Source organism: Gobio gobio (genome assembly GCF_949357685.1).
Source record: "Gobio gobio genome assembly, chromosome: 1".
Taxonomy (NCBI): domain Eukaryota; kingdom Metazoa; phylum Chordata; class Actinopteri; order Cypriniformes; family Gobionidae; genus Gobio; species Gobio gobio.
The window spans coordinates 14,859,123-14,873,477 of record NC_137097.1 but is presented as its reverse complement, the minus strand read 5'-3'; the positions used below and the strand labels follow the sequence as shown (position 1 = coordinate 14,873,477).

The 14,355-nt window shown below is 40.1% G+C and overlaps 1 protein-coding gene across 2 annotated transcripts in view; it reads right to left on the bottom strand.

Annotated features, from left to right (window-relative positions):
- The window catches only part of LOC307140816 (uncharacterized protein), a 56,725-nt gene that overhangs the window by 26,610 nt on the left and 15,760 nt on the right, over positions 1–14,355 (bottom strand). Inside the window, exon 3 of one of the 2 annotated variants that reach the window (XM_079840569.1) lies at positions 12,307–14,193. The exons of the other annotated variant lie outside the window; for it this stretch is intronic. Coding sequence (XP_079696695.1) covers positions 13,184–14,193 — 1,010 coding nt within the window. The 3' untranslated portion in view covers positions 12,307–13,183. Of the gene's footprint in view, positions 1–12,306; positions 14,194–14,355 lie in introns of those variants that run through there. 2 annotated transcript variants of the gene reach the window in all.

The window sequence follows — 14,355 nt, the reverse complement described above, 5'->3', positions numbered from 1 at the left end:
GCACTCAAAGCCAAAACTTAATCGGCATACCCATCCCAAATTCAGGGTATTCCATACCTTATCTGAAGGGTCAGCGTGGCTTAAATAAAGCGACAGCCTACATTGCACCACTGCAAAGCAACCTTCCTTTGAGATCCGTAATGGCAGAAACATCAAAAGAAGATACGGTAAGATTAATGTTTTAAGTGAAAATTCAATACACCTATATTGAGTAGAAAGAAGGGATGTCCAGATCCGATCATGTGATCGGAAATCGGGCCCGATCACGTGGTTTCAGACTCGATCGGAATCGGACGTTACCTCCCATTTAGGACTCGGATGTGTATATGTACAGGGCTGGATTAACATAAGGGCTAGCTGGGACTGAATCCCCAGGGCCTGAGCACAGAGGGGGCCCGTGATTGGCCGAGGAAATGATTGACAGTCGATCGGGAGAACCTAAACTTTTCCTGGAGCGCTGCTCGCCAAACCCCACCACGCCCCTACATATTAAGCGCTGTTATTTACTCGAGTGCTGCCAATGCATGGGATTGGGAACAAGCATCAAAAGCCAGGTGAAGAAACGGCATTACCTGATTAAACCGCGAACACATCCAACAGACCCGAATCGCGAGAGCAGCTGGATCATCTCACGCACAGCGCTGACGAACTCGTTCGGCGATTTTGCCGCTCTATTGAAGTGATAACGAGTTACGAGCACCAGGCAGTCGCTTATCCATTTTAATTTGATACAAGCGCAACATCATGTGTACAGTAAAGGCTCTGTGGAGAAACTAGCTGAACAAGACTGAATAGCTCTGAGCATGTGTTGAGGTAAACTAGGCTGCTACACGATGGCCGTAGCCAGATATGAGGTCTGGACCTCTGTATTTTTCCGAGGTGTACATAATACATTAGTCATTTAGTAGACACGTTTATCCACAGTGACTTACAAATTAGAGCAATAGAAGCAACTAGAACAGTCAAGGGCAACAATATGCAAGTGTTAATATGTGTTAAATGTAATAAATGTTGTGAAATAATTGCCTAATAGAGTATTAACACTACTTTAATGCTGCATGGATATATTCTTGTCTGAGCTGCCCTGCCTGCGGTCTGTCACCGTCACTGCTCATCAATATCAAAATATTTGAGATAACCAATCAAATTAAAGTATGCAGGCTTTATACGCAGAAGCTGCTGCGCGAGTAACACACCGCCTTAGTAAACGGTGCGAGATGCAAGTAGCCAAACTAAACATTTCATATTTGACAGCTCTTTTAGTATATAAAATGTTAAACAATGAAAAGACTATCAACCAGAGCTCAGCTTTAGGAGGGGAAGAGACAGGGCAAGAGAAGGAGACAAAAAGAAAGAGTGATGGAAATGAGGAGGCTTATAGAAATGAGAGAATGATGAAAAAAGGAGAGCGGAGGTATGACAGATAATCTACTGCCCACTAACATATATAAGTATATACTTATATTATAGAAGTATCGGATCGGGACTCGGTAGATATACTCAAAATCAAATGACTCGGACTCGAGGGCAAAAAAACCTGATCGGGACATCCCTAGTAGAAAGACATTCTGAAATAATAGTACAATTATAAACTACATATAAAGTAGTGGTAGTTAATTATTAATGTCAAAAATGTTTAACAGAATTATTGTATAATATGTTGTTGTTGTGTGCTGTTTTTGTAAGGGATGTTGTAAAGGAAGTCTGCCAGGAGTGTTCTGGAGTAGTTCCCCTTTTTGACCTGGAGAAACACATTCAACTGTGATGTCTTTTTATGGAGTCCATTTAATGCCTCAAAGTTTTGCACAAGAATAAAGTTTTGCAAAAGAAAAAAAAGTATTGAGAGAAAAAAACATTGTTTTGCAAACAAAAATAAAGAATTTGCTGCCTCAATATCTGCTAATGGGCCACGCCCATTAAAAAGGCTAATTCTGATGAGATCTATCCAAACAAGTCAATGCTCACATCAACTCGGTAAAACACAAGTTTAGTGAGATTAATGTACTTTACATCGTTTTGAGATGCAGTAAGGAATAATCCTGGGATAATTTACCTCAGAAGAAGAGTTGGTATCTTTCGAGGAACAATGGATCCACCCGAGGATTGTGACAGTTAAATATATTCTCTGTTATTCTAATTGCGATATAGATACAGGTGTTTGTGAATATTAAACCACAAAAATACTTTTTTAAATGTGAATCCTGTATATTCTGCTTGTCTCTGTGTGAATGAATAGAACTGACATACTTTCACTTACTACACATTAGTGCTGCACGATTAATCATATCGCAATCGCAATCACGATATCAAGCCTGTGCGATTATATGATGCAAAATGCCGCAATTTTATGAAATAAATTCATAATAAATAAATGCATGTGTGGAGTGGACATGACAACCCATTCTCTCTGAGAGCTGCTTGCCGATTTTATTCACCGCTAATAAAAATAAAGACCAGTGAGTTTCAGTTTAGGCAGTGGCACGTGTGGCGCGTATGGTCATGTCGTGACTTTTTCCGGTGTTCAGCGCGGAGAACAAGTGAAGATGGATGTCGAGCAGGCGGACACTGAACTGGTGGCCAGAAAAAATGCTACCTCTGTTATATGGCGATATTTTGGCTATAAGATATCCGACACTGAGCAGAGAGAGGTACTATGCAGAATTTGTAAAAATAAAGTTGCTACATCACATGGCAACACGACAAATTTATATCAGCACCTGAAACAGCACAGAGAAAAGTATGATGAATGCATGAAGGTGAAAGCCCAGATTAGTAAAGAAACAACTGAACAAAAAGAACAATCTGTAAGCTGAAAAAAAAAAAAAAACACAATTACAGATGAGAGTGAGAGTGTTGCGCCTTCACAGAGATATAGAGAAATCACCGACTCTATAACGCACTGCTTGGCAGGAGACATGATGCCCATATACACCGTTAGCAGGGGGGGATTTCAGAAAATGATCCGCACACTGGACAAGAGGTACCAGCTGCCCTCGCGGAACTATTTCTCTCAAGTTGCAATCCCTGAGCTTTACAACAAATGCCGTGGCGAGGTTCAATTGGAAATGGCTACGTTAACGTTCTTTTCAACAACTACGGACCTGTGGTCAAGCAGAACAACTGAACCCAATATTAGCCTAACTGTGCACTTTGTTGACGAGGAGTTTGAACTGAAAAGCCGCTGCCTGCAAACATCCTCTTTCCCAGACGACCACACGGGAGAGAACATAGCTATGGGCTTGAGAGAGGCTTTGGCTGCATGGGACCTCCATGAGGAGCGTCAGGTTGCCATAACAACAGACAACGGCACTAACGTTGTCAAAGCGGTGGAGCTTAATCAGTGGACTAGGTTCCAGTGCTTTGGGCATAGACTTCATCTGGCCATCGGTAAGTTCAATTGATTTCATCTTTTGTTATTAGGCTATCGCAATTATTTTATACTATTGTACTTTTAAGAGTACAATAGTATAAATTATTATACTATTATTTGGGGTTTTGGGATAGTTGTTAATTTAAGAATAACAATTTTAAATACAGTGTTATGTGTGCCACAAATCATACTAAGAGTGGCCTATTTTATTTAGGGCTGCGTATATATAGGGTTGTGTATAAATTACACATCTGCCACAGCTATTTTCCTACTACTGCACTAACATTTATAGCTTAGAGTGGTGACATATGAATATCAAAGTGTTTGTTGTCATTTGTGTATTACTGTTTTTATGCTATTAGGTTGGAACTGGGCATTTAATCAGAGTGTGAATATTAAAATATGAATGTTTTTAGTCACTGTAGTTAGTAAATGTCTTGTCTTATCACTTACAGGTAATGCCCTGAAAGATAATGCACAATGCATTAACCGGGCTACTGGGATATGCAGGAAGATTGTGGGCCACTTCTCCCATAGCTGGAAGAAGAGAGTTGCTTTGAGGGAAGCACAAAGAGAGCTTAACCTCCCAGAGCATGCCATGGTGACAGGCTGCTCAACATGTTGGGGTTCTACTCAGAAAATGATCGCTAGAGTCCTGGAGCAGCAAAATGCTTTGTCCAAGATTCTCTCTGCAGATCGCAAAGTGCGACACCTACTGCCCTCATGGCAGGACCTGGAGGTCCTGGAATCTGTCAACAAAGCACTCAGCCCACTCCAGGACTTCACGGATGCCCTGTCAGGTGAACGATATGTGAGCATATCTTATGTGAAGCCTGCTCTGCATATTTTGAATACTTCAGTGCTGGCTGAAGAGGAAGAGGACACTGGCCTGACCAAATCACTGAAATCTAAAATTTTGAACTACCTCAACGAGAAATATTAAGTCATGCAGGACCTGCTAAACATGCCCACATTCCTAGATCCAAGGTTCCGAACACAATACATCTCTGCAGAAGAGACCCAGACCTTAAAGGAACGAGTCATCTCTGAGTTGATAGTGAGTGAAAACACTGTTTACTTAAAGGGGTGGTAAAACACATTCTTTTGAAGGCTTGATTGTGTTTGTGGGGTGCACTGTAACATGTGTTCATGCTTCGTTTTTAAAAAAATTGCATTATTTTTCATATATTTGACCTTTATTCTACACTGCTCTGTCCCTCTTTGTAAAACGGTCTGATGCTTTCCGGGTTGTATGAAGCCGGTCCCTCAAAAATACGCAGTGGGTTCAGATTGGTTAGCTGGCCCAGTGTGTTGTGATTCGCTAACCGCCTAGTGCACGTTTATCGGAAACGCCACGCCCCTTACCTTTACCTGTAGATTGTGCTTTGGTCAGTATTAGAAACGATGGCGTCAATAAAACCATACCAATCTGAGCCCGAATCAGACCCAGAACATTTTAGAGAAGATAATCAAGCAGAACCTGTTCAGTCCTCAAGAGTAAAGACTGCGGATCTATAGTGATCGCTACTGAATGGCACTTTTGTATTTTTAGAACGATTATAGCCAAATATCTGTGGCAAGAACTATTAACCCAAAACGAACACTAAGCACTGGCTTTACTAGTGGCCAAATCACACACAGAACCATGTTTAGCATGCCTGTAGATAAATAATACATAAAAGCTCTTATCAAAGAATCATTTACACTAATGCCAAGTTCACTGTTGAGATTTTAACGTTAGGTGTTTGTAACGTTAGGTGTTCGTCGGATAACGTTAAGTATGAATGAGCATTTAACAGACTGGTTTGCAGAACAGTGTTGTCATCTGTTTACTTCCTTGCTACAAAGTACAATTAACCTATTACAGGAAAACACATCGACAAAAAATAAATCAGACTTACAGGTTGTGGCCCGTTAACAGCTTCTGTTTGTAAATCCAGCTTTCAGGACAAGCCGAGGTGCAAATCCGGCATTGAACTCGCGAAAATTGTGGATGTTTTCCTCCGTGAAATGTGCAGCGGGAGGCGCGCCCGTCGCGCATGATTCACACTAAACCACTCATGAATTGCAACGGACGAATATTGTCCATTATGTCACATTTTCCAGTCTTCTCCTCCGACCCTGTCTGTCTCGTGCTTTATGATGGGCAGCATATATCTGAGAGCTGTTCCCCTCTGTCTCAAACACATGCATATAACATGCTGTATGTTAAACGCCCATCCCCAGACCTGCAATGTAGCCTACCACTATACCACAACAACAGTGATACAAAATGGCCTCACCCCCCCCCCCCCCTATTTAATATTAACGGAGGAGGGGTTTATGTAAATATTGGGGCTGGTGATGTCACCAACCCTGGAGGAATGTGTGTAGTCGCCTACTGGCCGTTTGCTGTAGTCCTTAGAAATGGATTTCTTTAAAAGCAAATATCTCCCTTTGCTTTAAACTTTGAACGTTGTAACTTTGCAGATGTTGTTTATGCTCAAGCAGCAACATTACACGCTAGCTAAAGTTAGAATAGTGAAATCGTGGTTTACCACCCCTTTAACTGGCTACAATTCTATATAACAGATTTCTAAAACATGTAAATTTTTTATTTGTTTCAGGAAATTCATCAGCAGCAGCCTGTAGCCCAAACAAGCAATGCAGCAATGGACAAGGATAGCCTAGATGTGGAAAATCCACCTGCTGCTAAAGCCAAGAAGAAAACTCTGGCCAGTTTCTTCAAGGAAAACACACGCACAACAACACCAACAGCATCAACCACATTTGATCCCATGGTACAATTTAGAGAAGCAGTGGCTGTGGAACTCAACGCTTACATTTACATGCCAAGTGTAGACCATGGAGAAGACCCGCTGAAATGGTGGAAGTTACACAAAATAAACTTCCCTAGGCTATGCAAACTAGCACAGAAATATCTGTGCATACAAGCAACAAGCTCTGCATCAGAGAGAGCTTTTAGCACTAGTGGTAATGTTGTATCGAATCATCGCTCCTGTCTGAAACCAGACAAGGTGGAAATGCTTGTTTTTTTGGCAAAGAACCTCTCAAGTGATAAGTAGAGCTTTTTAGAAAGAGGATTTGGAAGTACCAGTTTGTTGCCTATGTTTTTGTTTTTGTAAATGACCAACGACAGTTTTAGTGGTTTGATTGAGTGAACCACACATTTATATCCAAATTCCTTTTTCAAAGTGTATACAAACATGTTACGTCCAGCTAAAATATCCTTGTTTGGACAGAATGTTCAAAATATCTTATTTTCATGAACATAGAAATTTCTTTGTTCTATTTGTTTTATTTAGCTGAAAAAAAATAATTTGAAAACGTTGTGCATTTGTTTGTTGTTGTTGCTAGTTTGAGTTGAGAAATACAAATTTCAGCATTATCAGTTATCTGTGTGTGGATTTTCCTTGAGAACCAAGCAAGTTGACTCATGATACCATTTGTTTATTATTTTGCAATCGCACATCGCAATCGCAATATTGACCTCAATAATCGCAATATGACATTTTCCCTAAATCGTGCAGCCCTACTACACATACAGTTTACCCAAACTATACTGAGATGAGTGATGCAATAAATATGTAATAAATACTGAAATAAAATGTTTTAGCAAACATATAAAACTGCAGATTAACATGTCATAGACGCAAGACAACACAAGATTTCTTTGGCCTGTTTTGGACAGATTATGAAGCGTTTACTGTAAAGTAGCCTAGCGTCACATCAATAAAGATTTTGTTTGCAAAGTTCTGCTCAGATACTATAAATAAAGTACCAGTCAATGTTTGGACACATTACTATTTGAATTAATGTTTTTGAAAGAAGCCTCATGCTCATCAAGCAAAAATTTATTTGACCAAAAATACAACAAAAATCCATTTAAAATAATGGTTTTCTATTTTGATATACATATACATAAATATAAATATATATATTAAATATAATTTATTTCTGTGATGCAAAGCTGAATTTTCATCAGCCATTAATTAATTTATTCATCCAAGAATCCTGAAAAAAAGTATCACAGGTAATAAAAATAAAAAAGAAGCAATATAATTAAATAGTAAATCAGGATTTATTTCCAGGTATAAAGGTGTACTCAAAATATGCCTTTGCATTACATGATGCTCTCATATTATGGTAGCCCAGATTGTGCTGAATGCAGTGTAATTACACTTTTCACCATTAGTATGTTTAATATTAATAAATAATCCACAATACCGCTCACCCAACAAATGAACTAAATTAAGAGTTCTTCAATTTTGTAATCCCCAATCTGGTGTCCCAAAACCCTGACTATGTTTTTGACTATGGATCTTTTGAAATGTTTTAGAATTGCTTAACATAGCGAACAAAGACCACATGTATAACATGTTTAGTCAATAGATTAACCAGGGGCTGGTTGACTAGTCTAAACTGCTTAGACTAGTCTTAAAAGTAAGTAATCTAATTTGGTTGCATGTGGTCTTCGATCAGCCTAAGAAACCACTGGCTGTCGCAGCTCATCTCGGGCCACTCATCAAAGAGTGCTTCAAAGATTCTGCAACTGCACAGGAGTACAAATGTGCAATAACCAGCACTTTAGACACAGTTGCTCCTCTGCGCTTAAAGAAGATTAAAGAATATAGTCCAACGCCGTGATACAACAAGCACACTCGGGTCCTTAAAAACAGCAGCCAGTAAAATGGAGCACAGCTGGAAGAAAACAAAACTGGAGTTTTTTTGCAATTCGTAGAAAGAGAGCATGATCGCATACAGAAAGGCCGTAAAAACTGCTAGATCTGCTTATTTCTCGATTCTCTTAGAAGAAAACAAACACAACTCTAGATATTTATTTGATACAGTGGCTAAATTAACCAAAAATAAAGCTTCAACTTCTGATGTTTGTACACAGCAGTAATGACTTTATGAACTTCTTTACGTGTAATATTGATAACATTAGGAAGAAAATTATAACCATGCAGCCGTCTACTACAGTATCACATCAGAGCATTGTAGTGTCACTGAGGAAAAATTACACTCATTCACAGCTATAGGAGAAGAAGAATTGGCTAAACTTGTTAAATCATCAAAATCAACAACGTGCATGCTCGACCCTATACCGACTAGGCTATTAAAAGCTACCAGAGGTCATAGAGTCTCTTCTTAATATCATGAATTCATCTTTGTCTTTAGGATATGTACCGAAAACTTTTAAGTTGGCTATTATTAAAAAAACGCAAATTGATCCTACAGAATTAGGCAATTATAGACCAATCTCAAATCTACCCTTTCTGTCAAAAATACTTGAAAAGGCAGTGTCTTCACAATTATGTTCCTTTTTAGAAAGAAATGGTATCTGTGAGGATTTCCCGTCAGGATTTAGACCGTATCATAGTACTAAGACTGCTCTCATCAGAGTTACAAATGATTTACTCTTATCATCTGATCGTGGCTGTATCTCTCTATTAGTGTTACTCGATCTTAGCGCTGCATTCGATACTATCGTCCACAACATTCTTCTGAATAGACTCGAAAATTATGTAGGAATTGAACACATTAGTGGAACTGCATTGGCATGGTTTAAATCATATCTATCTGACCGTTATCAGTTTGTAGCAGTAAATGAAGAGATGTCACACCGATCACAAGTTCAGTATGGAGTACCGCTTGGCTCAGGGCTAGGACCATTGCTTTTCACCCAGTACATGCTACCACTGGGAGATATCATTAGAAAGCATGGCGTTAGTTTTCATTGTTATGCTGACGATACTCAGCTCTACATAAAAAATTGGATGACTAGTAATTTCCTGCAACATAATTCAGAAAAAACTGAATTTTTAATTATTGGACAAAAAAGCTCCACAAGTAGTAACCTAGAATACTAACACTTGATGGCTGCTCTGTCCAGTCCTCGTCGTCAGTGAGGAACCTGGGTGTGCTCTTTGATACCAATCTTTCGTTTAAAAGCCAAGTTTCTAGCATCTGTAAAACTGAATTTTACCATCTTAAAAAAATATCTTAATTACGGCACATGCTCTCAATGCAAAATGCTGAACAGTTAGTTCATGCATTCATGACCTCAAGGTTAGATTATTGTAATGCTCTACTGGGTTGTTGCTCTGCTCGCTTGATAAACAAACTCCAGCTGGTCCAAAACGCAGCAGCTCGAGTTCTTACTAGAACCAAAAGGTATGATCATATTAGCCCAGTTCTGTCAACACTGCACTGGCTCCCTATTAAATATTGCATACATTTTAAAATCTTGCTTATTACTTACAAAGCACTAAATGGTTTAGCTTCCCAGTACTTGAGCGAGCTCTTAACATATTATACGCCGTCACGTCTACTCTTCTTTTCCTTTCAGCTGTTCCCTTCAGGGGTCGCCACAGCGAATCATCTGCCTCCATCTAGCCCTATCCCCTGCATCCTCTTCTCTCAGAACGACTACCTTCATGTCCTTCTTCACTACATCCATAAACCTCCTCTTTGGTCTTCCTCTCGGCCTCCTGCCTGGCAGCTCTATCCTCGCCATCACGTCCACTGCGGTCTCAAAATTCTGTCCAGTTGATAATACCGAGAATATCGAAATCAACTGCAGGGCGATCGATCCTTAAATTACCTCATCGACATGGCATCCTCAATAAACCCGTCTCCGGCGTTCGAATATTCCCATTTAATAATTGTTTAATGGATATATCATCCACAATAAACCCATGTCCGGCCTGATGGCTCCGATCTTTCGAAAATTGCAATAAAATTAATTGTTTAATCGATATGTCATTCTCTGTAAACCCGTCTCTGGCGTGATGACTCCGATCTTTCGAATATTCTGATCTAATATGACCCCTGACCTGTAAAGTTGCCAGAAAAAAAATCATACGCTGTTTGTTAATTGGCCAGAGGAGATCTGGCACCCCGATTGAGCCTGGTTTTTCCCAAGGTTTATTTTTCTCCATTATGCCACCTGAGTTTTGGTTCCTTGCCGCTGTCGCCTTTGACTTGGCTTGCTCAGATGGGGACACTACATTTTCAACTAAATATCCAAATAAATCTGATTAGTAAACTACATTAACTATATCAACTAAATTACTGATCTGCCCGCATTGTCACTGTATAATAATTGAAATGAGTTGATGACATCACCGTTTTCTCTGCATCATTATTTTCCTGTTTAATACTGTGAAGCTGCTTTGAAACAATCTGCCTTGTAAAAAGAGCTACATAAATAAAGTTGACTTGACTTGAACAGAACTACTCAGAGCATGTACCACAAACAACTTTACATGTGACACAAACAAGATTTTATTAGCTAGACTAAACACTTACACTATCTAACAATCAAGGGTTTATTTCTCTTTTTCAACAATTAAGCATCAAAACTCTCTAAATTCATGTGGGTTATAAAATGTAAGTTCACCCAAAAATAAAAATAAAGTCATTTATTCCTCACCCTCATGCCGTTCCACACCCGTAAGACCTCGGTTCATCTTCGGAACACAAATTAAGATATTTTTGTTGAAATACGATTAGAATATTTTAGGTGCGCCAAAAAAAACTAAATAGCGACTTGTATAGTGATAACTGATTACAAAACACTGCTTTATGAAGCTTCGGAGTGTATCGGATCAGTGGTTTGGAGAGCTAAAGTCACGTGATTTCAGCAGTTTAACACTCCATCCAAATCATGATTTGACTTGCTGATTCAACATGCTCCGAAGCTTCATGAAGCAGTGTTTTGAAATCGGAAATCACTATATAAGTCGTTGTTTTAATTTATTTTAAAAAATATTCTTGTGCCTTTATAATATTTATATTGAACCACTCTACTCGCATGGACTGATTTAAATATGTTTTTAGTACATTAATGGATCTTGAGAGTGTAAATTTCATTGCTGCCTATGCAGGCCTCACTGAGCCTTCAGATTTCAACACAAATATCTTCATTTGTGTTCTGAAGATGAACGGAGGTCTTACGGGTGTGGAACGGCATGAGGGTGAGTAATAAATGACATTATTTTCATTTTTGGGTGAACTAGCCCTTTTATTCTGCGCCGCAGAATGCCATTTCGCATCTCTGCATTGACTTAACATGTAAATCACTCGCGCGAATTGCGTCCGGTGTGAACGCACCATTAGACACCATATGGGCTTCTTCCCAGTATGAACTCTCATGTCAATTTGAAGGTTTTCTTTCATTCTGCAAGTCTTTCCGCACAGAGCAAGCGTAAGGCTTCCCTTAACTTTGAGTTTTCATGTGGCTTTTAAGGTTTCCTTGTTGTTTGAAACTCTTTCCACTCTGTTGGCAGGTGTAAGGCTTCTCTCCAGTGTGAACCATCATGTGCCTGTTAAGGTTTTTCTTTATGAGTGAAACTCTTTCCACACTGTAGGCAGGTGTAAGGCTTCTCTCCAGTGTGAATCCTCATGTGGACTTTAAGGTTTCGTTTATGTCTGAAACTCTTTCCACACTGTTGGCAGATGTAAGGTAGCCTGGCTCCGCCCTCCTACGTACTTCCGCTCAATTTTCATTTTCCTTCAGTACTACGTCTGGGACTGCGGTGTATGCTTAGGTTTTCCCCCGAACAATTTTTTACCGGTCCAATCAGCGAACAGAGGGAGTGGCTGAGAGCGATGACGTTGATGTCGTGCGCTAGTTTGAGTTGTAGTTCAGTAATGGCGGCGGTGAAAGATGCGAGTGTGTGGCAGCGCTGACGAATGTTAAAACCGGAGTGTGGCGAGGTGGACGAGCGAGTGACACCGGTGTACGTGATTGAGACACACCGGTCTCGAGTCCTCTCATGAGGGAGCACGGAGGCATATAAGGACGAGCGACACCGGTGAAGGACGAGAGAGGACCAGGCCTGGATTTTAAGTTGTGTTTTGTTATGTTTGTGCGCGGCAGTCGTCCGTGAGGGGCTGCCGCTTTTACTTTCATTTTGTGTTTATTATTTGATTAAAAGTTGTTAAACGTTCGCCAGTTCTCGCCTCCTTCTTCCCTGAACAAACGAACTCCCGTTACACGGAGCAAGAACAAACACTGCTGATGTTGTGGTCCGGGAAATGTATTAAGTTCGCTCCGTTAGTGGTGAAGGAGTTGCTGAAGCCGTCCGTCTCCCACCACCCGCGAGAAAAACCCCAGGCTGAATTATCGACTGCTTTTGACAAACACCAAGGTCGTGTGGTAATGTAATTGCTGTCCGAATCCACATCTCTGAGTTTTCAAGAATATATCACTTCAAAACTCACTGTTTATATCCTTTATAGACCCTTTCAGAGCACTGTGCGGTTGCGTGAGCTGTAATTTGCATTTCTAGACTTGTATTTCTTTAAATACTGGCAAGTGTTTACAAGAGCAAAATATTTCATCACCGCTCAAAAAATAAAAGAAGAAAAGCACGTAAACATTTGAATTGGGCTGTTATTCACGGCACGGCAGCATTTATTCTTATCATACCAAGCATATGACATTTTATTGACAGCATACAATCATGTTATGATTGCACGAGATATGCACCACGAGAGCAGCGCGTTCCGAACACAAAACTCTCCTCTCCACCGTGAATAAATAACAATCCGAATGCACAAGGTTTTATCACTGACAATGAGGTGGTGTGCTCAGTTAATGTGAGAATCAAAGGCGAACGGCGCATGACATACGTCACGACCAAACGTTAGTGATTGGTTAGGCAGATCCAGAGTGACTCTTGGCAGATCCAATAGTTTTAAACTTCACCAGAGAACCCGCCTTCAAGGAAGTAAACGCTTGTCAATGGAGAGTGGCCAGACTCTATGTACAAATGAAATGTACGAGAGTCTGGTAAAACCAGGCTAGATGTAAGGGTTCTCTCCAGTGTGAATTATCATGTGAACGTTAAGGTTTCCTTGTTGTCTGAAACTCTTTCCACACTGTTGGCAGGTGTAAAGCTTCTCTCCAGTGTGACTTCTCATGTGGACTTTAAGGTTTTGTTTATCAGTGAAACTCTTTCCACACTGTTGGCAGGTGTAAAGCTTCTCTCCAGTGTGAATCCTCATGTGGACTTTAAGGTTTTGTTTAACAGTGAAACTCTTTCCACACTGTTGGCAGGTGTAAAGCTTCTCTCCAGTGTGAATTCTCATGTGGACTTTAAGGTTTTGTTTAACAGTGAAACTCTTTCCACACTGTTGGCAGGTGTAAGGCTTCTCTCCAGTGTGAATCCTCATGTGGACTTTAAGGTTTCCTTGTTGTTTGAAACTCTTTCCACACTGTTGGCAGGTGTAAGGCTTCTCTCCAGTGTGAATCCTCATGTGGACTTTAAGGTTTTGTTTATCAGTGAAACTCTTTCCACACTGTTGGCAGGTGTAAAGCTTCTCTCCAGTGTGAATTCTCATGTGGACTTTAAAGTTTTGTTTATCAGTGAAACTCTTTCCACACTGTTGGCAGGTGTAAGGCTTCTCTCCAGTGTGAATCCTCATGTGGACTTTAAGGTTTCCTTGTTGTTTGAAACTCTTTCCACACTGTTGGCAGGTGTAAGGCTTCTCTCCAGTGTGAATCCTCATGTGGACTTTAAGGTTTTGTTTATCAGTGAAACTCTTTCCACACTGTTGGCAGGTGTAAAGCTTCTCTCCAGTGTGAATTCTCATGTGGACTTTAAGGTTTTGTTTAACAGTGAAACTCTTTCCACACTGTTGGCAAGTGAAATAACTTTTAGTTCCTGTCTTTTGGTCTCTTTTTTGTGAGGACGTTTTTTTAGCCCGTGTCGATCTTTCTCCAGTCATGAAGTCATGGTGTTTATCATAATGGTCTTTCTCTTCTTCCCTTTCATCAAGTTCATGACTTGCCTTTTTCAATGCCATGAGGTCTAGGGCAAAAAAACATCCATAAAACAATTTAGACATTTAAAGCATCATTACCAGGGCATACGGTAGTAAATGATATATAACCTATCCTATCCTAGGGATCAGGGGTGGGCAGCTTTGGTCCTGGAGGGCCACTGTCTTGCAGAGTTAAGCTTTAATGAAAA